This window comes from Anabas testudineus, chromosome 3, assembly GCF_900324465.2.
Source record: "Anabas testudineus chromosome 3, fAnaTes1.2, whole genome shotgun sequence".
Taxonomy (NCBI): Eukaryota; Metazoa; Chordata; class Actinopteri; order Anabantiformes; family Anabantidae; genus Anabas; species Anabas testudineus.
The window spans coordinates 23,873,995-23,901,061 of NC_046612.1; the positions used below are offsets into that span (position 1 = coordinate 23,873,995).

Genomic DNA, 27,067 nt, shown 5'->3' on the forward strand with positions numbered 1-27,067 from the left:
CTAAGGAGACCTGCTGGTTTATTTGTTTCTGACTTGGCAATTTCACAAATGCCGTCCCAAAGAAGCCATTCAGAATTTTCTCTTGGTGCCCCTCTCTGAAGGAAGCTATATACCTAATATAGGCAATGGACAGTACATATGCTTGAGCTGTGAATATCAGTTATTGAAACTGGTCGTCATCATCATCTTCTGAGTGGAAGGGTCTCTGACTGAGGAGTTATTGTTATCTCGAGATTTGCAAGTCAGAGCCAGGCACCACAGGAATATAAATACACCTGAAAGAGAGAAGAGAGGCTGTGAATTCTTCCAGAACATTATAAAACAGCCAGAAAAAACACTATGGATGAGGGTGATGCTCATACTGACCCTGCAGCGAGTTTAATATTGTGAATATGTAAATCCCAGGGAGGGAGATGTAGGTGGTAGCAGCTAAACCCCAGGGTAACCCCAGCACACAACTGAGGCCCACCACAGTGGCACAGTCCTTCCATAACCTAGTCCCTTTCTCTTTGTTCATTTTATTCCAGCTGCTGCTGCCTCCACCATCTTCCCTTAGCCCCCGCAGTTTTAACACCACCACGCCCAGCATGCAGGAATTACACAGTATCACCAGGCCTGAAAAGGCCACAATGGTGATGTAGCTGACTAGTGTCTGTGGGAAACTGCTCTTTATCCAGCACCTGCGGGTTTAAAAAAAAACAAAAAACCAAACTGAATGAGAATTCAAATGTGTGCAAATGTGCATACATATGTAGGACATTTGATTGTGTGTTAATATGTGGTTTATAATTTGAATATTTATAATTGTGACAATGAATTCTGATTTCCTACATTGTTGAAGTTTGGTTGGAGTCCCTCAGGTCCAAACTGTGGTTTCCATAGACCCCTGAAATTCCACAAATGACTGCTGTCAGCGTAGGAACACCTGCAAAAAAGACAAAAACGTCTTATAAAAGTGTACATGACCAGGGGCTGATGATGGCTAAAGGTTCCTCAGCATTTGCTTACACCTCTGTTCTGGATTTGAATGCGTATTATGTTATTACATGTACCGAAGGTATATGGAAAATGTTTGATACTTGTTGAGTGGCAAGAAATGGGCTTGGTTACATTTGATAGTGGGTTTGAAACTATTTATTGCTTCGTTTTATTTTATATTGTATTTGAGTTTGTTAAAAGAATAAAATGCTGTGTTTAAATTTTAAAGAACAAAATTCAAACAGATGCTCGCTGCAGACCTCTTGTTTCCCTCTTATGACATTTCTGGTTCTCACACTGCGTTAGCACACACCCACATGTCACACTGCTATTTGGTTCACTCTCATTGCTCTTTGCAGCTTATTTCTGTATTACGCAGGTCGCTATTTTCAGCGACCTGCGTAATCAGTGACACAGACAAAATTAATAGAAGACAAAAACGTAAAAATACCTGAACTATAATAAGGCATCTGTTTTTTCACGTAGCAACAGAGACATATTTTAACATGGGGAAGGCAGAGGGGAGTTCAAACACACATACTAACAGTTAAAAATCTGTATTAAGGCGATAAAACTGCTCTTCATAAGAAATTGGAATATGGAAGTGGACCTAACAGTTTAGCGTTTAGCCTTTACAAAATCAGTTTAATTCAGTTTGAGTTGTCTGTAGAGAAACATCTAGCACAAGCTCTGTCCCAACCAGACTCCACTCCACTCACCCCATCCCACCAAGCTGAGTTTGAGCAGGTATCTCCTGACGTAGATGTTGAACACTCTGACGAGGAGGAGGTACAGGTGGAATCCCTCCAGAGCCATCCAGCTGATGGAGGCCAGCAGGGACCAGTGTAAAATCAGACCCAGTGCTCGGCACATCAAGTCCTCCTCTTTATGACGCCATGCCCAGAAGCTCGACAGCAAGAAGCTGAGGTGGAGGCAGAGCAGCGCCCCTGTTAGCTGCATATGCACGCCGATGGCCTTCTCGGGACGTCGGCGTCTGAAGGAAAAGCAGTGTACTGTACATCAGGAGTATTTTTCTACTGTCTATTTAGCAAATACATACATGTGGCCATGTTGGGCAGAATTCTACATTTACTTTTACCTCTTACAGCTCATCAGAATACTCTGTATTTTTACATATACATACATTATTGGCATGTTTGCTAAAAGTGTTTAATTAGGTTACAGATGAATATCCCCTAATTCTAATGTCAGGCTGAGGGTGTCAGACGCTGTTAACAACCACTAAGCTTGTGTTGGCATGCAATATCTGATGCCTCTGACTTGCTGGCTGTGGTTTTCTCTGCACACCAGTAACTTATGTGCTTCACGGAGTGCATGCAAAAAAATTGCAGTAAACAAGAACCTCACACAAAAATGTCAATCATGTGGTTTGACTCATACACAAGCATTTACAGTAACATCATATAATAGATACATGATTACAATTTGAACTAGTTCACATGCTAACATGTATTTTCGACTTTCAGTCAAAAAAAAAGCAAAGATACTCACTGTAGACATATATAGACGATCAAGGTGATGATTGCGAAGAGGACGGAGAGTGCTGATCCAATGTAGGTTATATAGCTAAGGGTTGTAGAATTGCTCTCATCTACTGTTAATACGGGGTTCTGGAAGAGAGAAAAATGCAATGAAAACTCAAGGCAAACACACAAAAGAATCTAATAATTGAATTGGATTTGTCTGGAGGTACAACTGTGCATTTCATTCATCTATCGTCTGTGTGTAAAATCTGAAGACCAAAGCCTAAATACTTTGACATCTTGCTGAATGAGGAGACTTGACTTTGACCTGACTTTTTTTTTGCAGACTTTTGCTAAATTGATTCTACATCTGAGCTGAAACTTCCTTGTATGTCCATAACCCATTGACACAAAGGTGGCGGCCATTTTCATTGTCCAGCCATAATAGGGTTTCAATGTACTGTAATTCTTATATGAACCTACAGTTCAGTCAAGACGACACAACGTTCTTTTTCCCTCTTTGCTGCTGACAGGATCGATGCACTTCTCCCTTTAACACGTTCACCACCTTCGGTGTCCCACATATCCTCATCCACGTCTCCAGCCATCACCTCTTTAACTCCTCCACCCCCAGTGTCTAGGCTGCATCGTGAGATATTCCTCTACTGTTCCTATCTTGACATCCCTTCATAAAAATAATCTCTGTCGTAGTGGACTCTTGTTTTGCTTGTGCACACTGTCAGTACATTTTTTGAATGTGACTGATTTATTTTAAGATCAACTTAATGTTAATTTCATGTTAATGTTTAATGCAGATGGATAATGATATACTGCTTGGATTAGTTATTAGTACCATGCTATATTGTACTGCTGCACAGCAGATCAAAACTGAGAACTGTGTGGTAAATGGGGTCTGTAAATCCCCCCCCCATTTCACATGTGTAAAAGTTGTGAAAGAAGTTACACGGAGCTGCTCTGCTAACCTGCAGCTCGGCCTAAACCTTTGTAGGCATGCTGAGTGAAGATATAGGGAGATTCTATCACTTTACCACAAGAACAGCAAAGAAGCTGAGGTGGTTGCAGCTGCAAATAAATGCAGTTTCATTGACACTGGTGTCACAGCCCTCCGTACTCCAGTAGCCTAAAGAACACACATAATGGTAAGACATGTTGCTTTTTAAAAATGTCTTTAAGAAAACCACTGCTGGAGGTCAGCATGTGTAGCCCACCTGTTCCATTGCCTTCCTGTGGCTCATGCCAAAACACACAAGTCCCATTTTCTACCTGAAACAAGCAAATCACAATCAGAGGAAAACCTTTGTTTTCTAGTGTAATGGGTGCACAGTTAGTTTTAGCATTTACCTTATGGTTGTAATTGAAGATCAGGTTGATGGGCTGTGTGAGATTGCTGACAGGTTGGTTCCCTGCCTTCACTGCCAGGACTGACCCTTCCATAACAATGCCATCCACACGGGCAGGCTGGTTATTGGGTATGCGTCCTTTCATCCTTCCCTGTCTCGGAGTGTTAGGGGGTGCCAGCTGTAAGGAGGAGCAGGAGTGGAAGAGGAAACACATGACACTAATGGTGGGGGTAGTAATGTCAGCTGAGAACATAGAGTTCATGGAAATCAATGCAAATCAGCATGAGAGGAAAGTGTATATTCAGACACAGGGGATCAGCTCAAAGCAGGAGTCAGCATCAATAAGTCAAACTGCAGTCTTCCTATTATCTATACATCTATTTTTAGTACTCAACTTGTCCCACCCGAGAGGTTCTCGTGTGTGTACCTTCACAGCTACTGACCTTAAAGTGTGTGCTGTCGATCACCGAGGCCACCACCATCATCTCAGACGCAGCTTTTCCAATTTTACGGAGAGCTGACCATGGGATGTGAACATGGTGTCTGGACCATAGATTCATTTGAGCCTAAAAGTCACAAGTACACGTAAGTGTGTTTTGTACTGGAACACAAGGAAGGCAGATATTTCAAGTATGTAATAAAAAAAAAAAAACAATGAAAGAAGAAGATCTGTAAAATAATTTGTTTTTATACTCAAACACTAGCAAAAAACGTAGATGAATGTATTTCTTATCTTGTGCCTTTTGTTGGTCCATTAATTATAAAATTCAGACTTAAAAAAAAAAAAAGATAAGCGATAAGAGCTTACCCAAGATCTGGCACTGGATGAGAAGTTCACCATCTCATGGACGATGGGAAATGATGGTTTGCGTCCTTGTATACAGGTTGCAATATTGTTCTCAAAACACCTGCCAACACATATTTCACATATTCAGCAGAGGATTTTAAATACATGAATAGTTATTGATCTAACAACACAGTTAAACCGGCTTCAGGTTACATGCGGTAATACCCTGTGAGAACATTTTGAATGAATTTGGAGACTGATGTACATTATTGTCACTGATGAAGTAAGAAAAATGCTGCTGGTGTGGTATCAACAGAGAACTGAGGTGAAGGCCGACAATCTGGAAATGAGAACGGGTCCTTGACAACAGTGTGGTTTGTTACTTGATTTGTATAGTTGTTGTTTAGGTAACTATTTGGTTCCACAATCATGCAAAGTTGGGTCATTCAGTAACATTATTGATGTTTAACCCATGAGAATCCACCGTGACACAGGTCTCACCGACACTTTTTAAAATAAAGTTTGAATTTTAATGTATTTACATGTTTAAAGAGTGTCCTGTGTCCGACAGCTGAGCATGGAACATGAAGAACTGAACGCCTTGTTGTGTTGGGTAGTTTAGCAGTATGTGTTTTTATCCAGGTGTAATTAGGGTGTAATCAAGTACTCCTATTGATTGGGTGTCCCCGACTCTTTAAGAAATGTGTTCCACGTGGTTCATTTGGTTTGGTTTATGTTCCTTTCAGCAGAAATGGGTCTGGGTTCTTATGAGATAAGAAAGATGAATTGAAATAGAGCAGTGTAAGATCGACAGCATCGATTCTGTGTCGAATGTGTGAGTTACCTGGTCCATGAGGTAGGCTTCTTGTGACACTCGTTGGGGACATCATCGCAGCGGAGAGGTTCTGACACAGATAATAAAAGAGTCCAAGTGTGGACAATATATTGTATGAATAAACATGTAATAACAATGAATAAAACACAAAATACAATTTGTTAGTGACATATGTCAGTAAAGGGAATTTTTAACAGGCAACATTTTCTGTTCTGTTTCTGTCTGATCACCACACATTTAGAGAAACTCTGGGGTTTTAGTGTTGCACAATTGCTTGGGTAAGAGTTCCTAACGGTGTCTGACTTTTTTTTCCCTTCCCCTTTGTTAGCTCAACCACAAGTTTGACATATTAACAGCTAAAATGTTCTGAAATTCTCTTACGACAACACAGCTCTAACGCCAGCAACAAACACATGTTAAAAACAAACAAACACACACAAAAAATCATCTCACCAGCTGGGTGAATGGCAGAAAACCAGCCGAGCGTGACGAGACAAAGAACAATCCACCTCATCGCTGTTCCTCAGAGACACATCTGATGTGACGGTCGCAAGCACAGTGCGAGTGCGTATGTGTGAGATTTACTTGATGATGTGAGCAGGGAGTTTCACATTTACATCACATGGTAGTGGAACAGGGGTTAGACAGGAAGTGACCCGTCTTGACCATTTTGTTTTTTTAAAGCTGCTGTTAAGTTTTAAAGAAATGTAGAAACAATGTGTGTTTCTAGATTATTGGTTCTGTTATTACTATTAGTGTTGTTTATCCTTGAAACAGTGCAGATGATCATAAAAACAAACTATATACATTCAGTCTCCATGAAGTCAGCAATGCACATAATGAAAATGCATTTTAAGTTACTTTTGAGTGTCAGAATAAGAGGAACTGCTGACCAAACCATGCAACGCGTGGTCATTAGTGCTGTGGTTGTATGTAGGTTATTATTCAAGATTAACAGCAGCCGTGTCATCATGTGTGATCACATGCTTTATCATCTGGGACTCTAAACACATTTAGCTTCATTAGGCATCACAGGAACTGAAGACTTCCTGACTTCCCTTTGTCACACACATTCAAGTAAAGATTTCTGTTGATTACTTTTAGTTTCTCCATACTGCAAATGAACTTTATTAAAGGCTACATCTGTTACGCTCTGTAAATAAAACTGTTTTGCTTTGACTTAAACAAGAAGATGAAGCAACTGAACAATAGATGCTACATGAGTGAGACAGAGCTGGGCTGAACGCTCGTGTTGCGATGAACAGAAGGAGTTTAGGCTTGGACTAACTGGGTCATAGGTGGTGTCAGATACGAATCCAGGCCACTTGACCTTTTGTGGGTGGCCGACAGAATGGTATGTTCATTTCTTAGTCACCCAGCAAATTCAAATGAGTTAACCTTAAAATTAGCATGCAAATCAATTACGTTAAGTTATTTGTTATTTTTATTTTGTGCTATTTAGTAGTAGTAGTATTAATACATTCACAGCAGAGTTAGAATAACTTGATCATTTACTTCTGACATATTTTAAAATATACTGTGTGAAGTTGAGCTACCTTCTGTGACACTTCCTCCAACTTTTCAGTTCGTTTACATTTCCTTTTTGACTTTACAAAGCAAAAGATGAAGGATTGTGACGTAGCTGTTGCATCAGAGGGGCTCAGAGTCAGTGATCATGGTGTAATGGTTTCTATTAGTGTTGTACAACTCCTTTGATTAGATGACCCACATGTATTAACAGCTATTATAATATTTACAGACAGTGCAGAGCACTGTGTTTCACTGTTAAGTGAAAACCTCACCACCAGCAATGATTATAGAAGACCAGACTTGTGACACATCCACATGGTGTCTCTGGTGACATTTTTGAGGTTTCCTCTGTGCGACCCGAGCACAGCCAGAAGAAGAGGATCAAACAGACGATAAATTTATTCAGATACAGCAGTGCACAGTGACCCAACAGCGTCATGTCACCCTGTTGGTTTACCAGCAAAAGCTAATTCTATAGTAGCAACTGTGCAGAAATGACATACTTATAATGTGAACCAACAGTTTCAAGCAAGCACGGAATAAATGTTATGGATGTAACAAATGTATAAATGTAATGTTAAAATTAACAAACGCTCACGTACACATCTTGTTTGTGGGTAATTTACCTTGATTAAAGTAGGTAACCGCACCTATCTCTACACCTCATTTGTCAGTTACAGTGCAAATACTGCTGTGATTGCTGTCACACATCAGCCTCCCTGAGCTAAATGACCTGTCTGGGACAAAATCTACATGGTTGAGATGTGCAATGGAAACAACGTCTGATTTATGTTCCATTTTCTATCATGGATATTACAATCGAGGCAGCAAATTAAGATAGGACCTTTAAAAGTGATCAGTCTCTCTCAGTAAATATTTTAAAAAGTTATAGTTTGTCTGTTTCTATTGCTACATCATGAAATGAGCTATCAGGGAGCATGCAGTCAGATGCTACATCACGGCTTCATGCAGACTAATATCAATAAAAGGGAACTAATCAGTTTTGATTTCTGAAGTATTCACAGGAAATGAAGTCATCCTGCTCTCCATATCTCTCTTCCTCTGCTTCTGCACCGACAGACAGATCCACAGGAAGATAAAGAAACCTTGATAAAGAGACACACACATGTTAGGTTGGATTATGAGCTGACTAAGATCGACAAGATCAAAGTAATTCTAAGTCTGATAGGATACACACTGTCTTTCATGGCTTCTTAACCCAACACAGTTCAAACCAAACATGCATCTTCGGAATCAAAAGATCAGAAACACAAACTGAGAGCAGACCTTGTGTGGAGTTAAGGATGCAGAACAGGTAGAGGACGGGGTAGTTGACATAACCCGAGCCCAGGAAGGCCAGGCCCCAGGTGGTGCCTATTAGGCAGGTAAGACCCAGCACAGTGAGGCCGCTCCTGCAGGACGCACTGAACCTCTCTGGGTATCTCCAAGTCTTCCCCTCAGTATCTGCTCCATGCTTCAAATGGCTCCTGTACATTTGTTTCATTTTACATATGCTAGAGGCCACAGCCATCAATATGCCAGAGTTGAATATGAATGTAAGGGTAAAATACACCAGATTCAGAGAGTAGAAGAAGGAGTCATCTGTGATCCAGCAGCTGTGGGACCGGCAGGAAACAAAAGGACTGTGAGAGAGTTGTTTCCTAACACAGTGAACTCAGAGACTCTCTCTATATAAGACCAGACACTTTAATTTTAAGTTTTTTATTTGAACATTTACCACATGTGACGTTACTAAAGGTAACCGTGGGTGCAAACAAATTTACAACTGGTTTTTGCACCACATCACCCAAACAAATTCAGTGTGAACTGATCCTGAAGATGAAACTTAACAGTCATGTTGTGAGTACTCACATGGCATTAGTTTGGTTAGTATCAGACATGGTCATTGTCGTAAGTCCGTAAAACTGTTTGAAGTCCTTCACTCCTAAAGACACTGCCACAATAACACCAGGGACCCCTGAGAGTCAAACATGGTACACGTTACTACAGTGGTCCTCTTCAAAGAAGAGGAAGAGATAAACACACTGTCCACTTACAATACAAAGAATATTTCTTCGTTAATTTGTTGCTAGTTTCTGTAGAAGTGAAGCTCAGTAGATTTCATCAGATTCATTTTTTCTTCTTAAAACATTTTGTAAACAGTTTTGTAAACAAAAGAGAAACATATTCCTGGAACTTCCTGTCTGTTTTCTACTTTAACCACACTGATCTGGTGTCATCTAGTTAGTCATCAGACACTGACACAGCACATCAGTTGGTGCATGCCGCAGGCCAAGCGTTCTCACAACACTCACCCCATCCAACAAGAGACAGTTTAACCAGGTAGCGTTTGTAGTAGGTGTTAAACACCTTTATCAGCAGTAGGTACAGGTGGAGCGCCTCAATAGCCATCCAGGTGAAACAGGAGAGCAAGGAGTAATGCATGAGAGCTGCGACAAACACACACACCCAGTCTGGCTCGACTGTGGCCCCCCACTCCGTCAGCAGGAAGGTGGAATTGAGCAGAAACAAGGCCCCACTCAGAGACACGTGAATGGAAATGGAGCAATCCTTGTTGTGGTGTCTGAGAAAGAGAAAAAATTTATCATTTATTATTCTGTGTTATTGCTGTAGCTCGATTTCTTTTTTATTCTTTTCTCTAAAACTATACATTTTTTAGCATACATGTACATTTTTTACCTCCTTTGAAAACTTTAAGCTTCAATGCAACACAAAGTTTGACCCTGTGTAGTGCGTGGATGCAATATATCTGAGTGCATCTTTGTTTTGTAGGAGTGACGCAATACATGTTTCTAGAAATTGTCACTGATCAAGGAGCAGTAACACGAACTATTACTACTACTACTACTACAAAAAATACTTTGATCAGTCTGAGTCGAGGCAATCAACCCACCTATTTTCTGTCATCATCATCACTGATGACAGAAAGATGTCAAATAAGAGTCCCCACAGAGCCCTGATCACAACATGGAGTCAGTGTGGGATTACACAAAGAGACTACAGATACCTGTGTACCCACCTGCTGAAGAAATACATCACGAGGGAACATGCAGTGAAGAAAGCAGATAGACTACAACCTATGTAACTGATGTATGACAATATTGTCCAGTGGACTTCTGCAATTGGCTCTCTTATCTGCAAAAAAGATCAGGTAGTGGTTTACAGATTTTATACTTTACTTTTTTAGACATGTAGAAATTTTCTGAGACATGAGCAATAGTTTGCTGAGACCTATGAAATGTAAACAATATTCTATAATTACATAAATAAAGGCTTGACTTATTGTAAAATTATGATTTATAAATAGAAATAAATTGTTGGGAACAAGTAAAGTGCAGTTTGTCTGCTCACCAATAAGACAGCAAAGGGTGTTGTATGGTTGCAATTGCAAACAATGCTGTTGTGGATATCTTGGGTTCTGCTGTCGGTCTCACAGCCATCTGTTCTCCAGAGCCAGTCTGGGAACATAAGCACAACTTGGCATAAACCACTTTCTGTACCAAACAGAATGTAATTTTCATCCTTTGAGTTTTAGTCAGTGGTAGGCAAAGACCTCACCTACCTTGTTCATCAAAATAGTGACACTGCAGCCGTGTATCATTCTGTAGAAACACAGTCAGCTTGAAGTTAACAGTGGTTCTTAAATGAAGTTAAAGAAATTACAAGAAATTCCAGTTTCAGTATACTGTGATCAAATACTTTGATCTCTATTGTTTTCATTCACTTTAAAAGCTAAAAGTGTTCAGTGGTCAGAAGCTTAACAAGTTCATAGCCACTTAAAACATAACACACAAAAGGAATAATATATGTGTACTTGGAAGTGCAGAGCAGCCACACATTTATATAAAATGTGACATAAACAGACTTACAGCCATGTCTCTGTGTGTATCAACTCTGAAAATCATCTTTACTGACGTGTTGAGATCAACAAGGTGTCGTCCCCCCAGTAGTTCTATCCTCAGGACCATTGATGAGATCTTTTCCTGATCAAACTGGTGAAATAAAAACACAGAGAGCAGCCAGAGTGCATATCGTTTAATTTGTTCACTATCCTGGAAACCTGAAGGTCTTGGTGGACCTTGTTGGATGGTGTTAGAGTAAACAGGCATACTTGGAAGTGGCTGTGCTGCAGATAGCTGACCAGACCTACAATCCTCTCCTTACTTGGGATGGAGCTTAGCGCATGTACAGGAAGCCAAGTCTCAGGGATAAATGAAGCATTCTCAGGCAGCAGCTAACAAGAATGGAAAAGAAATGAACCTCAAGATTAGCTTCAACTCAAGATACAAACCCACACCCCAAATCAGCAAAGTTAATCTTATGATATCATGATAGCTTGCATGCCTGTGGTACTTGTTTCTGAATCCGGGGTTGGTTTTCTGAGTATCTGAGCTCAGCCTCACTGATGTTGAACACATTTAGAGACAGAAACATCAGGTTGTAGTTTTTGGAACTCTCAGGGTAAAGCTGGGATGTTTCCATGATGCTGTGGATCATCAGTCTTTCCGCACTGCAGCAAGAACCATTTGTGCAAACAGATGCGTTAGCCGCTTCCTCTATGTGTTTGCTACTACACTACTGTGAACATTGTCTATTATAAGGCATAGGTCATCGCCCGTGTAAACCAGACACATCTGTGGTCTCACTAACCACTGTTTTACCACTGTGTAACTGCGCCATTGTCACATGTCTCACTTCCTCTAGTGGTATCAAAATGATTCACTCCCAGTGCAAATTACGTATGTTGGAAACAGCTGTTTGCAGTGAACTACATTAAACAATTACGGTTTAAACAGCTTAACACAACCAATATTATAAATTCCCAAACAAATGCAAAATGCAGCTTTTAATGACTACAGCAGTCTCAAAGTCATTCCCTCCCCTCATAACAAGTGACTTCAGTATTTAGTAGAGCACCCTTTTGCTTCTGGTAGTGTTCCTGAGAATTCTTTGCTCATTCCTCAAGGGCATGGCTTCTACTTTGCTAATATATTTGGGATGCGTTCTGCACCTGCATTCTTCAAATATCATCATGTAAGCAACCTCTTTATCAGCGCAACAGTGAGAAACCATTTACATTCCATCTCTGTAGCCCCAGAGCATCACCAAGCCACCACCTTTCATCAGGGTGGCCTTTTTTCATCATGCTGCATGCTCCATTCTTCTTCCTCCATACGTAACACTTATTTAGGCCAACAAAGTTCCATTTTGTTGATTTGTTTTGATTTTTTAGCACAGTGGAGGCATTTCTTGTACTTTTGAGTCAGTAGTTTACAGTTTGAGCATGGATTATATTTAGCATATACCTTAATGCGCAAACTAAAACCTCAGTGCCTGTTGCCACCAATTATTTTTTGCTGTCACTCAAGGTTTGAATCACATCCTTTACATGCCACATCCAGGTAGAGGAGCCTCTGTTCCATTAACTTTGAACTTACAAAAGTTTCTCTAGGAACATTCAGTGACTTCACTATCTTTTAGTATTTTGTTTCTAAGGCAATAATCTTTTCTCTTAATTTTTCACAGTTCTTTTGTCTAACAAGGCATCTAATAAACCCCTATAGCCAGTTTAGGCATTTGATATGCTCTATCTCAGGTATGCTTGATACAATTAATGACAAATATGTACTTTTATGAGGGATTCTTTTGAGGTAGGTGAATCATTTTGAGACGGCAGTACACATTTAGTGTGGCACTTTGTGTTAAACTCTGAGAGACCACTTGAAACATTAGTTGTGTAGAATTTTTAAATTGTTCTTGTTCAATTTGTTAATGGCGAACAGCTGAAAGTTTGTAGATTTTGCCATTACACCTAATTTGCAACTGGGGTTGAATAATTTTGAGTGAAACAGTTTTTCTCTATTACGTCAGTGCTGTTAGGGTTTGAGATTAGACAGAAATGCATTGGTATCACAACATTAACAGCAGTGCTTATCATATTTTTCCCAGTCTAAGTCCCAGTCTCACTTCTGACACAGCTAATGTGTTAGTTTAATATTAGTTTTCATATCATGCAGCATAAATCTTGATCTATTGGACCTGACTGTTATACCACCACCTTCTGGCTGGTTGGTGTATGTGAGATGCTGCTGGTTGACGTGGTTTCTGAGCTGCAAGTGGATATGGAAGGCAGGAGATCAGGCAGTGTAATAGGTAGGTATGTTCATGTTGTAAAACAACCAAAATAACTGTACAAAAACAATGCTGACACGATTCTGTTGCTAACTGCACAAAAGAAAAGAGTACCACAGACGCTTACTTTATAAAGGCTGCCTTGGCCTCATGGTTGCTATTAAAAAGCTCAAAACATGAAATCCTTATTTGGAAGAGTTGAACCATTGCACTCTGGTTGGAACTGTCACTATGAAGAGAAGCAATCATTGGCAAGATGATGGAGGTCTCATTGCAGAAAACCATGGTGCAGTTGGCATCTAGTAAGTGAGAGAGGAAACGGACTGTAGATGAGATGATAAGATGATAATGTTTGAGCATCCAGGGCAGCTGGGGGTGGATGTGAATCAAATGGTAAAGCAGTCGATAACGTTATTAGTATGTCAGTGAGCGATTCGTACTGTGTAGGAGACACAGTGTCCACACATAGTTATCAGGCTATTTGAGAGACAGTGTACTTACAGTGTTGTAAGATGTACAGGGTCTTGTCATTATGTGTTGACGTTTGAAGGTCAGCCTCTAAGCATTGAAACGATCCATTGAACCACGGCCTTTCGCTGAACGTGCACTGAAATAAGCATGCAGATTCATGCTTGCTGCACTTCATGTTCATAGTCCGTTCATCGAGGACGATAGCATCTGCTGTGGTCATTTTAATTTCGCTTTCTGAAATGTTGAAACAAACTGAGCACAGAGACAAAAGGCCAGAAATTATTACTCACAGTGTTTCACATTACTTTAGTCACAATAACGGGAACATTTTTTCCCTCCTTTGACTCTAAAACATGCTTCACAATGTGGACGCTGTAAATTAAAATCCACTATGTGTTTGGTTTGTAACATGTGTACTGTACTGTCTCCAGATAATAGTAGTACTGCACTTTTTAATTTTGTCCAAAAGTCTGTAACAAGTAAAAATAAAGTAAGTAAAAATCAACACAAACAATACTTCTACATATTTTGTATAACCTTTAGACACGTTCTTGTTTATTGTATAAGTAAGTAAAACAAATAAAACTGAAATTCATACCTTGGCTTTGTTCAGCCAGCGATTTAGGCAGCAACAGTAACAACAGTAAGGGAACCATTGTGCTTTCTCTGAATTTGTGAAATAGAATAGAAAAAACAAAACTGAAAAACATAGACAAGCTACATTTTAATACAGATATATTGTGTGTATTTCAGTTTAGTTTGTTTAGTTTAATAAAAAAAAAAAACAAAACAAAACTCTACTTAGTACAGTATTGTTTTCTTACAACTGTCCAGTTCATGTTCAAACAACAGAGAACACTATACTCCTAACGATAACACTAGAAGAAATGTCCACCATTTAGAACTCTGTAACATCTTTGCCAAGATCAGTTTCCACATGAGTGAAAGGAGAGAATCATTTAAAAAAAGGAAGCTTTATAGAAACAATTTAATGCCATCTTCAGAAGAAATTGCACCGGACCACCACACACCATAAGCACATTAACACAAACAGGAACCTTTACATTAACATACAGTAGACATGCATTGATTCTTACCTCTGAGGCGAACAGCCACGGACAAGCGGTGATCTGTGCTGTTTGGGTGACTGGAAACTTAGAAAGTACAATATCGCTTCTGTCTGGTGAGCTGAGGATTTGTTTTATGCAAATATTTTATTAAGCCAACAAAATGCGTGTTTGAATGAGTCTTTATTTCATTTTTATATGTTGAGAAAAGACGTCACAGTCTAAACTCCACTAATGCAGTGAAACAAGCCTGACGGACCAACAAATGTGATGTTATAATGTGTGCAATATCAGCATACTGTGGAAAACTGCTAATGGCTGAAAGGCTTCCAGTTGTTACTGTTTAACGTACTTATCTTGTAGTGAAATGGTAAATGTAAACAAAGGGGTAAAGATAATGAACTGATAAATGGAAGATTAAATTCACAAATATATTTTATTACAACAATTATAATAGAACATTACATATAACACATACTCCCAGAAAATCTAAGCTATCTTACAGAACTCAGTCAGTACTAGGTACACTAAGTCACAGCTAAGACCTACATCTGATCTGACAGAATAAAAACCCTCTTCTCTTGACACTCCAGTTGACCTGGACACTTTTTGCACATGCATCACTGCCAGAACATGTGCTTGATGAATTCTCCCAGTGACTCTGGGGTTTTCTCCCTCACTCTTTAAATGTTCAAAAGAGGAGGAACATGACAACAACCTGTGTCATGATCTTCATCCCACAAATGGAAACGGTAACCATCTTCTCTAATCTGCACTGGAAATGGCAGAATATGTATAATAGTTCCTATTGAATAAATAAAACCCTCACTACGTAGTTTTTTTCTGAGTAAGTCTAGATATATTACTAATAGTCTAACCAATAGCTCTAAAACTGTGAGCAGCTCCAATGTTTTGTATAAGAAAACATCATTATGCAAATGATGTAAAGTAGGAACAGTGCCGAGCTTTCTAGTATTTCAGTAATACAGCCATGTCCTTACACCCAACAGACACACACACACACACACACACACACACACACACACACACACACACACACACACACACACACACACACACACACACCCGCACATCTAGTTGTGCTCAAGCTCAGCTGGTAGTACGTGTTTCACTGCTTGTCTGAGAAGCTGACTTTCCTGCCTTTCTCAATGACATCACAAACCACAGGAAGATGAAGAAACCTGCATGAGTTACAGAAAAAAAAAGTAACGTTAGAGAGAGTAAAAGAGGAAGCCATCGTGTAAATCATGTAAACTGGCCACTCTTAATACAATATACAAAAATTAGGCCAATAGCTGCAGCAGATAGAAGGATGTGGTTTAATATGTAACACTGAGTTATTTATTTTCTGACACTAACACACATTTACTTAACTGTACAAATGCCTCCATTATACATCTACAGTGGGAGAGTCCAGAGTTGGCCTCTATGGTCTGCTATGAAGAAAACAGTTCCTTTTTCTGTTTCTAGCTTAACTGAAATTTGATTTAGCACAAATGTGAAGTAGTACAAATTAGAGAAGGCCAACACCGGAAACATGCTCATCATCTCACGGCATGACGCAAGGAGAGCCTTTAGCAGGGTGAACACAAAGAAAGTGGCAAGAACAGATGGCATCCCAGGTTCCCACTCAGCACCAAGCTGGAGCTACTCTCTGTGTCAGTGGTTCCCCACCTTCCTTACTGGCAGACCATAAGCAGTAAGCATGGGCAGTTGCATGTGACCATGCATAAGCATGTGTCTTTATTATAGTTGTACTTTATTCATAGTGTTTTTCGCAGTGAGATACTCTTCCTTCTTCTTTTTGGTCATGGGCAGTCGTATAAGCATTTTACTGCATATGATTCTATGTAAAGCTGTGTACATATAATACATTTCAATTTGATTTAATTTTGAAGACATTAAGACGATTTCCTTAAGATTTATTCAGCATTTTTGTCTAACCCTTTCTGTTATTTTGACAGTAGCATCACCATGCGATAGATCTGATCTTGTGGAAGTGTGCACTGACCTTGCAGTGAGTTCAGGATGCAGAAGAGGTACAGACCAGGAGTGGTGATTGACACGAAGACCAGGCCCCATGTGATGCCAAGCAGAGTGGTGACTCCCAGCAGGGTAAAGATGTCTCGTTTGGCTCTGTCACGGTTGTTCTGCCCAAACTTACAAATGTAGTGACAAATGACACATTAGCAAGTCTAAGACAATCAAAAACTACCTGTTAAAGACCTAAAAATGTACTGTACTTATGTTGTCCAGTTGAGTGCTCAACTGGCGTTTACCTCTGTATTTTGACGCAGACTAACAACACGTCTGACCATGACCCCTAACATGATCAGGTTAAAGACGAACACCAAGCCAAATACTGCCTCTGTAGTCACTATCTTCACTGTGTTGTTTGTAATGTAGCATCTAAAAAGAAAAGAGCATGAACTACAATATCATAAAAAATCGAACTTTGTGTAGTAAAAATGGTGTTTCAGCCGACTACACACACACTTCTCATTTTTTTGTGGACTCAGCTAGTTTTTCTTTATTAACTTTACCTAAATATCTAATTGTTTTTATTTCCGAGCCAATTCAACTTAAAAGATTTGTAATGACAGATCTTACAGCATAACATATACAACACTCCTTACAGTGCAAACTGTCTTAACAGAAAAAAAAAATACATGGTGAAAAGTGACTAATTTAGACATTTCGTAGAGGTTTCTCTCATCCTCTTTTTCGATTACAGTAACCAGGGTTCCTGTTTACATGACACTTGACACAGTGTAAATGACAGTGAAACCGACTGGGCTCAAATACAAGCCATCACATTATGTTTGATGAAGTGCCATGTTTTTATTTACTCAGTTTGAAGAGTTATTTCTTCAAATTAACAGAGAACATTTTAGTGGGTGTGTAAGTTGACAAAACTATGAGTCATAGAAATATTAGGTACAAGACTGACGTGGACATAACAGGTCCAATGAACCTAGGTTTTCTAGAAGTCCAAACAATTACTTACAGTGCGAAGAAAAACTTTTTGAACTTTTTGGAATTTCATGGTTTTCTGCATAATTTTTTTTGAAAATGTGCTGTGATCTTCATCTAACTCACCACAATACAAAAACACAGTCTGCTTAAAATAATATTACACAAACATTATATGTTTTCATGTTCTTGTTGAACATAACATGTAAACATTCACAGTGCAGGGTGGAAAAAATATGTGAACCCCTAGCCTAATGAATTCTCCAAGAGCTAATTGGAGCCAGGAGTGAGCCAACCTTAAGTCCAATCAGTGTGATGATATTGGATGTGTTGCTAAAAGCTGTCCTGCCCTTTAAAAACACACACCAGTTCTGGGTTTGCTGGTTTCAAGAAGCATTGCCTGATGTGAACCATGGCTCGCAGAAAAGAGCTCTCAGAAGACCTACGATCAAGAATCATTGACTTGCATGAAGTATCTCCAAAAGCCTAAATGTTCATGTGTCCACGGTAAGACAGACTGTCTACAAATGGAGAAAGTTCAGCACTTTTGCTACTCTCCCTGGGTGTGGTCGTCCTGTTAAAATGACTGCAAGAGCACAGCTCAGAATGCTGAATGAGGTGAAGAAGCATCCTAGAGTGTCAGCTAAAGACTCACAGAAATCTCTGGCACATGCTAACATTTTTGTTGACACATCTACAATAAAGAAAACATCGAACAAGAATGGAGTACATGGGAGGACACCACAGAGGAAGCCATTGCTGTCCAAAAAAATATTGCAGCACGTTTGAAGTTTACAAAATTACCTGGGTGCTCCACAGCACTACTGGCAAAATATTCTGTGGGCAGATGAAACCAAAATTGAGTTGCTTGGAAAAAACGTACAACACTATGTGTGGAGAAAAAAAAGGCACAGCACACCAGCATCATCCCCACTGAAAAACATGGCGGAGGGAGCATCATGGTTTGGGGCTGCTTTGCTGCCTCAGGGCCTGGACGGATTGTTGTCATTGATGAAAAAATGATTTCCAGAGTTTATCAAGACATTTTGCAGGAAAACGTAAGACCACCTGTCCGCTAACTGAAGCTCCACAGAGGATGGGTGATGCAACAGGACAATGACCCAAAGCATACAAGTAATTCTACAAAAGAATGGCTTCAACAGAACAAAATACACCTTCTGGAGTCGCCCAGTCAGAGTCCTGGCCTCAACCCGATTGAAATGCTGTGGCATGACCTGAAGAGAACCATTCACACCAGACATCCCAAGAATATAGCTGCACTGAAACAGTTTTGTGAAGAGGAGTGGTCCAAAATTACACCAGATCATTGTGCAGGTCTGATCTGCAACTACAGGAAATGTTTGGTTGACGTTATTCCTGCCAAAGAAGGTCAACAAGTTCAAAGTTCAAAGGTTCACATACTTTTTCCAACCTGCAATGTGAATGTTTATATGTTATGTTATGTACATTTTATGACTTTATTAAGTCAGTTAATGAAAACCATGAAATTCCAAAAGGTTCACAAATTTTTCCTTGCCACTGTAACCTGTAGTAAAATACTAATAAATCTAAACTAACCAAACTAAGACATACACTTGCACAACATGCATTATTTAATCAAGATAACAATTAGTAGTGTGGGAAGAACAAATTGCATATATTAACTTTGTTAACTTTGACTATGTAGCCATCACATTATTACAGACAGTAGACAGAAACTCTAATGGCCATGCAAAACACAGTGTGTTTATATAAATAAATTACTAGTGTACATTGGATATGCAAACGTATCCTCACTTCTCTCTTACATTGCAGTGTCGTTGGGTTTAGATAAGTCCAAAGGGACATGACCATATGTGGATCTGTCTATGATGACCACCAGGGACACAATGACTGCAGGAATACCTGCAGGAAAAAACAATAATTTCACATGGGATTGATCAAACTTTTTCCAAATGATATTAACAGCTTGTAGGCTCCCAGCCTCGGCAACTCTACTCACCCCAACCTACCACACTGAGTTTGAGCAGGTATCTCCTGATGTATATATTAAATACTCTGACTAAGAGAATGTAAAGGTGAACACCCTCCAAGGCCATCCAGCTAAAGGTGGCCAGAAGGGAGTAGTGAAGAGCAAGAGCCATGTAGAGGCAGAGACCAGTGGAGGGCAGTGCTGCCACCTGCTGACTGGGGAGGAAGTGGACGTTGAGGAGAATCAGGGCAACGGCAAGGTTGATGTGAACCTTCATAGAGACATCTGCTCTCATGTGTCTGTCAGACAGAGGAGAACGGAGTTGTGGTAACTGTTGATTTATGTACATTATTATCAAAAAACAAAAAAAAAAACAACCTGAACATTAAGTGGAATTATATAAAAGGGGCGACAAAGGGAAAATAAGAAAACAAGGAAGTGAGGAGGCATTTACTGTACCAAGAGGGGAAAGAAGTTTCAACTGTAGATGGAAATAAATTATAAGAAAAGACTGCAGACAAATTTCATACATATGAGGAAATGATGAGAACAACTGAAGTAACAGAAAATAGAAGTGAAAGAACAAATTACCTGTTTGTGATGAAAAGCAGAACAGTGATGATCAAGCCAATGAGGGAAAGACTACAGCCAATCAGAGTGATGTACGACAGAATCTCTTGGTCTTTAGATGAAAGGGAAGGCGTCACCTGTGGAGAAAAGACGAGCTGTATATACACCTGTATTTAAACTATGACTAAAAATCAGAATAGGGATTTTACGTTATCTTGTTCTAAATTACATTTGTATTGATGTGGTTAAGAGTAGATAGTGGTTGAGTACACATCTGGAATACTGTTTTTTTTATACCATCTATATGTGCACAATTGTCTCCTATCCAGGTTTTAATTTTATTAACAAAACAAACAATTCAAAAACCAACAAGCAAACAAACAAAAAACAATGATTTACTTATACCATATATTGTAGAGTATGTTATTATGTTTTCAGGTTTTTAGATCACTAATTCAGCTTTCATTAGCACACTAATGAAAGTTACTTTACTTAATTACTTTATCTACACTGTTACTGGAGTTACCACTTTCCAAGGCACCAATAACATGGTGGCCTAATAACAACACCTGACATCAGGGAAGATTGTCAGTCATCCTGGCGAACTTATCTGTAAGTAGTTTCTTTAGTCTACAGTCTTCAGTCTTGTACAGACTAAAGACTAAAGACTATCTTGCCTCAGTTTAGATCCGTGCATGATACAACAAAAAGAAAGTGACTGAGTATGTAAAGGTGAACGCTCTCCAAGGCCATTCAGCTAAAGGTGGCCAGAAGGGAGCAGTGAAGAGCAGCAGTGTGAAGAGAGACCAGAGGAGGACAGTACTGCCACCTGCTGACGAGGAAGGAAGTGGATGAACAGGAGAATCAGGGCAATGACAGTTAAGTTCATATTCAAGTGAACACAACAACAACAACAACAACAAAAATCATCTCAAAGTGCTTACGAAACTGTCCACAGAATTATATAGAAAACCCAACAACCCCACTTGAGCAAGCACCAGGCGACAGTGGAGAGGAAAAACTTAAGATCCAAGCCAAGGGTGGGCGGCCATCTGCCCTGACTGGTTAGGGTGAGTGGATAGAGGAGATAGAGGAAAGAAAAGCATTCAGCAAAAAACAACAAACAGGAATGTCTGAGTGTCTGAGTATACCTGCAGCTTAAAAGCTTTACAAAAAAAGTAAAGGAAAGTAGTCCTAAATGCAGAGAGGGTGTCTGCCTCCTGAACCTGAACAAAATCATTAACATTATCATTACATGACCTCAAGCTCAAGCACACTTGGCTTATAGAGCAGGACCATGATCTAAAAACAAAAACAAGTCCACCTTTGATTGGCTCTAAAAGGCTAAATACAAAATTAACTGGAAAAAAAACAAAAAAAACAAAATCAAATAATCAGTTTTTCTCTCCAGTTCTATTTTGCATGTTAATAAAACATATTACCATGAGTACACCAAAGTATGTTAAGTGGGTACAGGAACAGATGATGTTTGTTTGACCATGCTCCCACTGGGTTATGCAGCCATCACTACTGTACTCTGATTAGTCAAGCAAACAAAAAGACAGGTGCATTAGGTGACATTTGAATTATATCAACTCAATCTGCTAGTTGGGTTTGAAACCTTAAAACCATGATGAATCCAACTTCTTGGTTACTCACCTAATGTGGAAAAATTTAAGAACACGCATCTGGGTTCTTGGGTTTCCTGTGACAATAACCAGGTTTTCATTACTGTTATTACTGTGTAAATGTAAAGTTGTTCAGTAAATCTTACGCACGTCATGCATTACTTCATAATATCACATGTTCATATTCATGACATCACATAACTAAAGTGAGAGCAAAAGATCTGTGCAACAAAGCTGTAGTTACGTTGATGGCTGTAGCCACATTCATGGTGATGTTGACCCGCTCATGTAGTCCTGAAATATTCTTGCCACTCACGCTCAGGCCGACCAGTCTGTTCTCATATATTACACCCGGGGCTCCCTGTAAGGTCGTCAGGACAGGACATTCAAATAGTTAGTTTGTCATTTACTGTAAAACGTAGGTAAAGTAACAGTTCTGTCTTGAAAGGAAAAGGCCACCCAGGGATCTTTTTCTTTTGTTGTTTTCATTTTTGTTAAGAACCTGTTGTTTACCTTACCCATATTGCACCAGAAGAAAAGTAGTGTATTTTATTGCATTGTGTATCTACTATAGAAAAAAACAATGAATAAAAGTACAAAAGAACAGGTACATTGACAGTTATTTGTTCCCTAAGCATTTGAGGATATAGCCCTTTGACAATTTGACATCTCTTCCTCTTTGTGACAATTTTTTTCCATTTATGCAAAAATAATGACCCTGAGATTCCTACATCTGTAATTTACAGAGTTTTTTTTTAAAATCCATAACAACATCAGAGAAGTGTGAGTGGGAATGAAGCTTTAATTAACTTTACTGGCTAAAAAAGAAGCCCAACCAGGCACCAGTGGGGGATGTGGAAAGAGACCAAAGAAGTTCTTCAACAGGATTTTACGCTGCTACAAATGCAGCCTGTCCCCCCACAACCACTCACTCCTCCTCAATGTCCCCTCCTCCATCTAATCCAACTCCTCTTCCTACACCTGTTTACATCTCCACCTATGCCCTCGCCACCACCTGAGCATGCTCCACTACTCTGTCACAGTAACAAGGGTCAGGCTTCCTGTGTCCTGTTTGTTTAATGTAATTTGTTCCCTCTGGTTAAAACAAGCACCTGGTGGTGAGTTGGAAGATTGATGAGCTTTAATATATTTAGTGAGTTTAATTCAGTTTAAACATGTATCACATTCTCAGTATGAAGACAGATTTGTGGCATTTCTAATATTTCTTTTTATCCAGACAAACCTGTCGTTCACTAATCCTGTTGTTCACCCCTGCATCTTGTAAAAAGCTGCTCATATGCCAAATGCATCATGCACACCTTAACACACAAATTATGTGCAGGACAGACATGACTTTTGAGAATGACACAGATATTAATTTTTATTTAAGTTTGCTGCCTCAGTGTTTAGATCTATTTGTCAGACACTGTTAATTTTTTTTATAGATTTATTGTCCCATTAAAGTGAATGTGATGGTAATATTCAAATGTGCTGTTTTCTCCAGTGTCATCCTGGTGACCTCTCTCCTCCCATTCTCATTGGATAAATATTGATCGCCTGCAGCTGATCAGGTGTCCTGCTTGCTCTATACAAGGGGTGGAGAGCTGCACTTCTGAGTCTCCTGGCCACGTGGTTGCCTGCTTTACACCTTCACTAAAACATATTATTACAGGCATTTCATGAGTGTCTTTTGACCAAGGCTGTAGTGCTCTGCTGCAGACTTGGGGAGACTTAAAGCACCACTACGATGTGCAAGTAGTTGGATGAAGGCAGCACATAAATGTGGCATAACTCTTTTTATATCTCATTATGAGTTTGTCTTACTCCAAGTCAAACTTTATCCAGTAATTCCTTCCTGCTTCACACAGCATTTCTCACCCAGCTTCTCATCACATGTAATAATACTGTGCTACTTTAGTTTTGCTTCTAGAAATAATTGTAATCTCTGACCTCATCTATGTGAGGCCAGGTAATCATACAGAACACAATCGTGTTGTTTGGTCCGGCATCCAACTCTTCTGGCAGCTGAACATTCACTTTGCTGTTAGTGACAGACTTATCTGTCATTGCCTATATCAGAGACACAGAGCCAAGAACAGGAATAGAAACACAGCATGTAAATACCTGTAACAACTACTGCATCTCACATCAACAGCTCAGAAAGAATTTGAATTTGCAAACAAGGTTGACTCGACTGGCGTTGATCGTTGAAGTCCTGTTGAACCACTAACTTGAATAAGAACATGTTTCAAATATACGCAAATATTTCTCTAGGGAGATGTGTTAGATTAAATGTTACTTCAATCGCCTCACAGACATGCAGGATGGATAAGCAGCCATGGTTTTAAGTTGGTTTAATGTTCACCATGTTCACCAAAGGTCAACGTCACACAACAACACATTTCTGTACAGAATTAGCTTTGAATCCATCCAATCAGTAGTCAAGACATTTCAGTTGTGGATCATGTGATGGCTTTTAAGCGCACTGTCCCTGAAAATAAAAATGTGTCACTGGCATTGTAACTCTGATTTTGTGTAAAAAACATTTCTTACTTACCTCACTGTCACTGGCATGAATTTTAAGACCTTTGAAGGGGTGGATGGGCTTGTAAAGAGAAGCTACCAAATTGCCGAAAGACATTGAAGTAGCATCAGTCACCTCTATTTCGTCTAGAAAATCTTCCAGGCTCTCGATGGCTCTTAAGAGAGAAGAAGAATCAATAAGGGCGTTCTAGACTACAGTTGTTTTCCTTAAAACATGTGATTGTGGGTCTCAAACCTTAAACCTAATATTAACCATGACCGTGTGACATTTCTTCTTTTTGCTTTGCCTTTTACTCTTATATAAATATCTGGTGGCAGGTGCTCTCACCTCATATAACGCACAACATAAAAGCGAAACAGTTAAGAATTCTTTGATATGTAATTAAAATGTTTACTTGATAGCATCCGTGTAGTGTCCAGTATTTAAAATTCTGTCTGCTTCTTCCATACAACTCATAGCATCTGCTGTAGAGTAAATACATTCTTTATTAATATTCAAGAGAAACACAAATCATACATAACAAAAGGAATATTTTGTACTAGCCACTCACTTGAGTTGTGTTTATAGTTTGACTTGTCTTTAGAGTCATTTTTACATTGAGGTGAATGGGAACATTTTGAGTTATTTTTTGTTGAACTTGCACTGTGATTTTCTCTCTCACATTGACTTCCCTGACGTGTGATGGTATGAAACATCAAAAACAGGACCAGCCACAAGAGGAACCGCCACTTCATCCTATTCAATTAAAATCAGTTGTTTTTTCATTTTGTAGCAGAGGCATCATGAAGTAAGATCAAAAGTATTAAAAGGCAATGAAACGTACTGTAGAAGTAAAGAGATTAGAAGAATAAATATGGTACACCAATATAGCAAATATATGCCTTTTTTAAACTATCATTGCTGACATGCTTCATTCATAGGGCTTCATTAGAGCAGGAGTGGTGTCAACATTAAGTAATTAATATACAACACAATCAAGGCAATGATGTAATTCTAAAGCAGGTCAGCAGTGTAAAATCTAGGACAGATGAGAGAAGCAAACAAACCAACAATCATACTAAAAACAAACTGCAGTAAACAGTAAACAGTAAACAGTAAAACAGCATTACAGCATCATTAAATTTACGGCAAAGAAACAGGATATTAAATCAGATTTTAATGCTGAAAATAAAAGTATGTTATGTATTTATGCCTTACATAGGAAGTACAAACTAAATCACCCCAGCCGGTGTATTGATTTTTACTGGGGACACAACATTTTCACACACTTACTAACCAAAAGATATTTCACAGGTGTAATATCAGCATCAGTACACATAGTTAAATCAGCTAATAAAACCTATTGAGAGTCAAAATAGAGCCTACCTTTGCTTCTTACTGAGTTCCTGTATGAATGATGTCTAGAGAAAACACAGAATACAGTTTGTGTGACAGCAAGACAAAAGCAAGTGAGGAGATGTGACATGACATAACAATCTGCATAAAAAGAGGAAGTGCCAACAGATCGACAGCCAAAAGTGTCTATTAAAAGTATCTCTGACCACTGCAAACATAGTGTCAACTCACATAAAACTATTAATTCAGGTTATACTCAGTACTCAGACTCTCAGGTTTAACATCAAATCATTTAATCTACATCAAATTATGTTTTTTGAGACATATTTCTACAGTAGTAAAATAAATATTTTAAAAAGTAACAAAAACATTCAAATAGTGTTTTACAAAAGTCTGGCTGTGACACAAAGGATTTCCCTGTATTTGCTTGATTTATGCCATGACACTTGTGTGTGGGCAGGGGGTGACTCACGTTGGCCTCTGGGGTTTGATCCTACTCTCAAACTGCTCACCTGGATCCAAAGCCCACAGGGCAGTGGACTCACACAGCAGGTGTTGATCCACATCATGACAAAGTAGGAAATACCTGATTGGTGTGTGAATAAATAAAGCTGAGTAATTAAGTTATAACAACAAGGAAGAGCTGGAAGAGCATGAAGTGGATAAAGTGATGTCTCTGCCAAGTGACAGCAGAGACTTAGCCAGACCGGCATCTACGTGTGACCAGTTGCCATAACCAAATTGTCAATCAAAGGTGTCAATATGCTTTCACAAATGGTGGGCCAAAACAAACAAACAAGCAAAACAGGTAGAGAGGCAGTGGATCACATCTCTGAGGAACAGAACTTCCAACAGAGAAAAAACTGAAAACAGTGAAGTTCCTGTTTGCTTCATGCAAAAATTTTTTAAGTCAGCAAAATGACTGCTGGTAAGTTTGTTGACAACTAAATTAACTAGATCTGACAAAGCAGCAAAGAGGATGTTAAACTGTGCTCGCTGACAGATTGATGTGGAAAACCCAAAATAGCAGTACACAGCAGTGTGAAATCTTGGTGATGTTTTTTTGAGAGACCAGCACCTGGGCTTGTTTCAATGGAAGAGAAACAACATTTCTGACGTGATTTAAACTCAAGGACAGTTGCCACACATTGTGTTTAGTATGTTAATGACTACAGTTACTACAGGCTAGAGTTTCTTCTTTACGCATCTTGTTTACGTTTACATTTAGTCATTTAGCAGGCGCTTTTTACCCAAAGCAACTTATAAGTCTGTACATTGGTAGGCAGGGTAAGTGAGAGGAGGTCTTGCCTAAGGACCCCTACTGGAGGTAGGCCATGGCTGGGATTTGAACCCCAGC

At 39.3% G+C, this 27,067-nt stretch overlaps 3 protein-coding genes across 5 annotated transcripts; all 3 read right to left on the bottom strand.

The window, feature by feature from the left end:
* Position 1: 1 nt before the first annotated feature.
* On the bottom strand, positions 2-6,042 carry LOC113174896 (adhesion G-protein coupled receptor G1-like). The gene is made up of 12 exons (XM_026379089.1): positions 5,899-6,042; positions 5,455-5,515; positions 4,632-4,731; positions 4,267-4,389; positions 3,825-4,001; positions 3,692-3,746; positions 3,512-3,603; positions 2,491-2,609; positions 1,698-1,972; positions 832-925; positions 367-680; positions 2-275 (listed from the first exon to the last, which is right to left on the bottom strand). Exons 1-12 carry the CDS (start codon positions 5,957-5,959, stop codon positions 157-159), a joined length of 1,590 nt encoding a protein of 529 aa, XP_026234874.1. The 5' UTR covers positions 5,960-6,042; the 3' UTR covers positions 2-156.
* A 1,532-nt stretch (positions 6,043-7,574) lies between these two features.
* Positions 7,575-14,706, bottom strand: LOC113174636 (adhesion G-protein coupled receptor G5). Its single transcript, XM_026378714.1, has 14 exons — positions 14,697-14,706; positions 14,198-14,265; positions 13,630-13,851; positions 13,256-13,427; positions 11,341-11,506; positions 11,108-11,230; positions 10,866-10,988; positions 10,559-10,598; positions 10,348-10,454; positions 10,016-10,131; positions 9,291-9,559; positions 8,848-8,953; positions 8,263-8,591; positions 7,575-8,081 (listed from the first exon to the last, which is right to left on the bottom strand). The coding sequence occupies exons 2-14, from the start codon at positions 14,253-14,255 to the stop codon at positions 7,969-7,971; spliced, it is 1,944 nt and encodes a 647-aa protein (XP_026234499.1). The 5' UTR covers positions 14,256-14,265; positions 14,697-14,706; the 3' UTR covers positions 7,575-7,968.
* A 220-nt stretch (positions 14,707-14,926) lies between these two features.
* LOC113174448 (adhesion G-protein coupled receptor G1-like) lies at positions 14,927-25,813 on the bottom strand. Of its 3 annotated transcripts, none has more exons than XM_026378483.1 (14): positions 25,741-25,813; positions 24,926-25,110; positions 24,770-24,836; positions 24,388-24,529; positions 23,781-23,900; positions 22,075-22,191; positions 21,862-21,907; positions 21,645-21,739; positions 20,224-20,339; positions 19,663-19,931; positions 19,469-19,565; positions 16,967-17,096; positions 16,699-16,846; positions 14,927-15,868 (listed from the first exon to the last, which is right to left on the bottom strand). In XM_026378483.1, the coding sequence occupies exons 2-14, from the start codon at positions 25,107-25,109 to the stop codon at positions 15,777-15,779; spliced, it is 1,623 nt and encodes a 540-aa protein (XP_026234268.1). In that variant the 5' UTR covers position 25,110; positions 25,741-25,813; the 3' UTR covers positions 14,927-15,776. The 3 variants fall into 3 exon arrangements, with proteins under 3 accessions (XP_026234268.1, XP_026234267.1, XP_026234269.1); XM_026378482.1 differs by having other exon boundaries at positions 14,928-15,868; positions 24,770-24,839; XM_026378484.1 differs by lacking the exon at positions 23,781-23,900 and having other exon boundaries at positions 14,928-15,868; positions 24,770-24,839.
* Between the last annotated feature and the right edge of the window lie 1,254 nt (positions 25,814-27,067).

What these genes read in the sequence shown, in the direction of transcription:
- LOC113174636 (XM_026378714.1), bottom strand. Translation starts at nt 14,255, where the DNA reads ATGGTTCCCTTACTGTTGTTACTGTTGCTGCCTAAATCGCTGGCTGAA. An exon ending in TTCAGAAACAAGTACCACAG is followed by an intron (nt 11,231 to 11,340) that starts GCATGCAAGCTA and finishes CATTCTTGTTAG; the next exon opens with CTGCTGCCTGAGAATGCTTC. An exon ending in TCACTATTTTGATGAACAAG is followed by an intron (nt 10,455 to 10,558) that starts GTAGGTGAGGTC and finishes TTATGTTCCCAG; the next exon opens with ACTGGCTCTGGAGAACAGAT.
- LOC113174448 (XM_026378482.1), bottom strand. Translation starts at nt 25,109, where the DNA reads ATGAAGTGGCGGTTCCTCTTGTGGCTGGTCCTGTTTTTGATGTTTCAT. An exon ending in CCTGGCCTCACATAGATGAG is followed by an intron (nt 22,192 to 23,780) that starts GTCAGAGATTAC and finishes ACGACCTTACAG; the next exon opens with GGAGCCCCGGGTGTAATATA. An exon ending in CATACTTTGGTGTACTCATG is followed by an intron (nt 20,340 to 21,644) that starts GTAATATGTTTT and finishes TTTTCTCCACAG; the next exon opens with GTGACGCCTTCCCTTTCATC.
- LOC113174896 (XM_026379089.1), bottom strand. Translation starts at nt 5,959, where the DNA reads ATGAGGTGGATTGTTCTTTGTCTCGTCACGCTCGGCTGGTTTTCTGCC. An exon ending in AAGCCTACCTCATGGACCAG is followed by an intron (nt 4,732 to 5,454) that starts GTAACTCACACA and finishes ATGTGTTGGCAG; the next exon opens with GTGTTTTGAGAACAATATTG. An exon ending in AATATTAAACTCGCTGCAGG is followed by an intron (nt 276 to 366) that starts GTCAGTATGAGC and finishes TCTCTCTTTCAG; the next exon opens with GTGTATTTATATTCCTGTGG.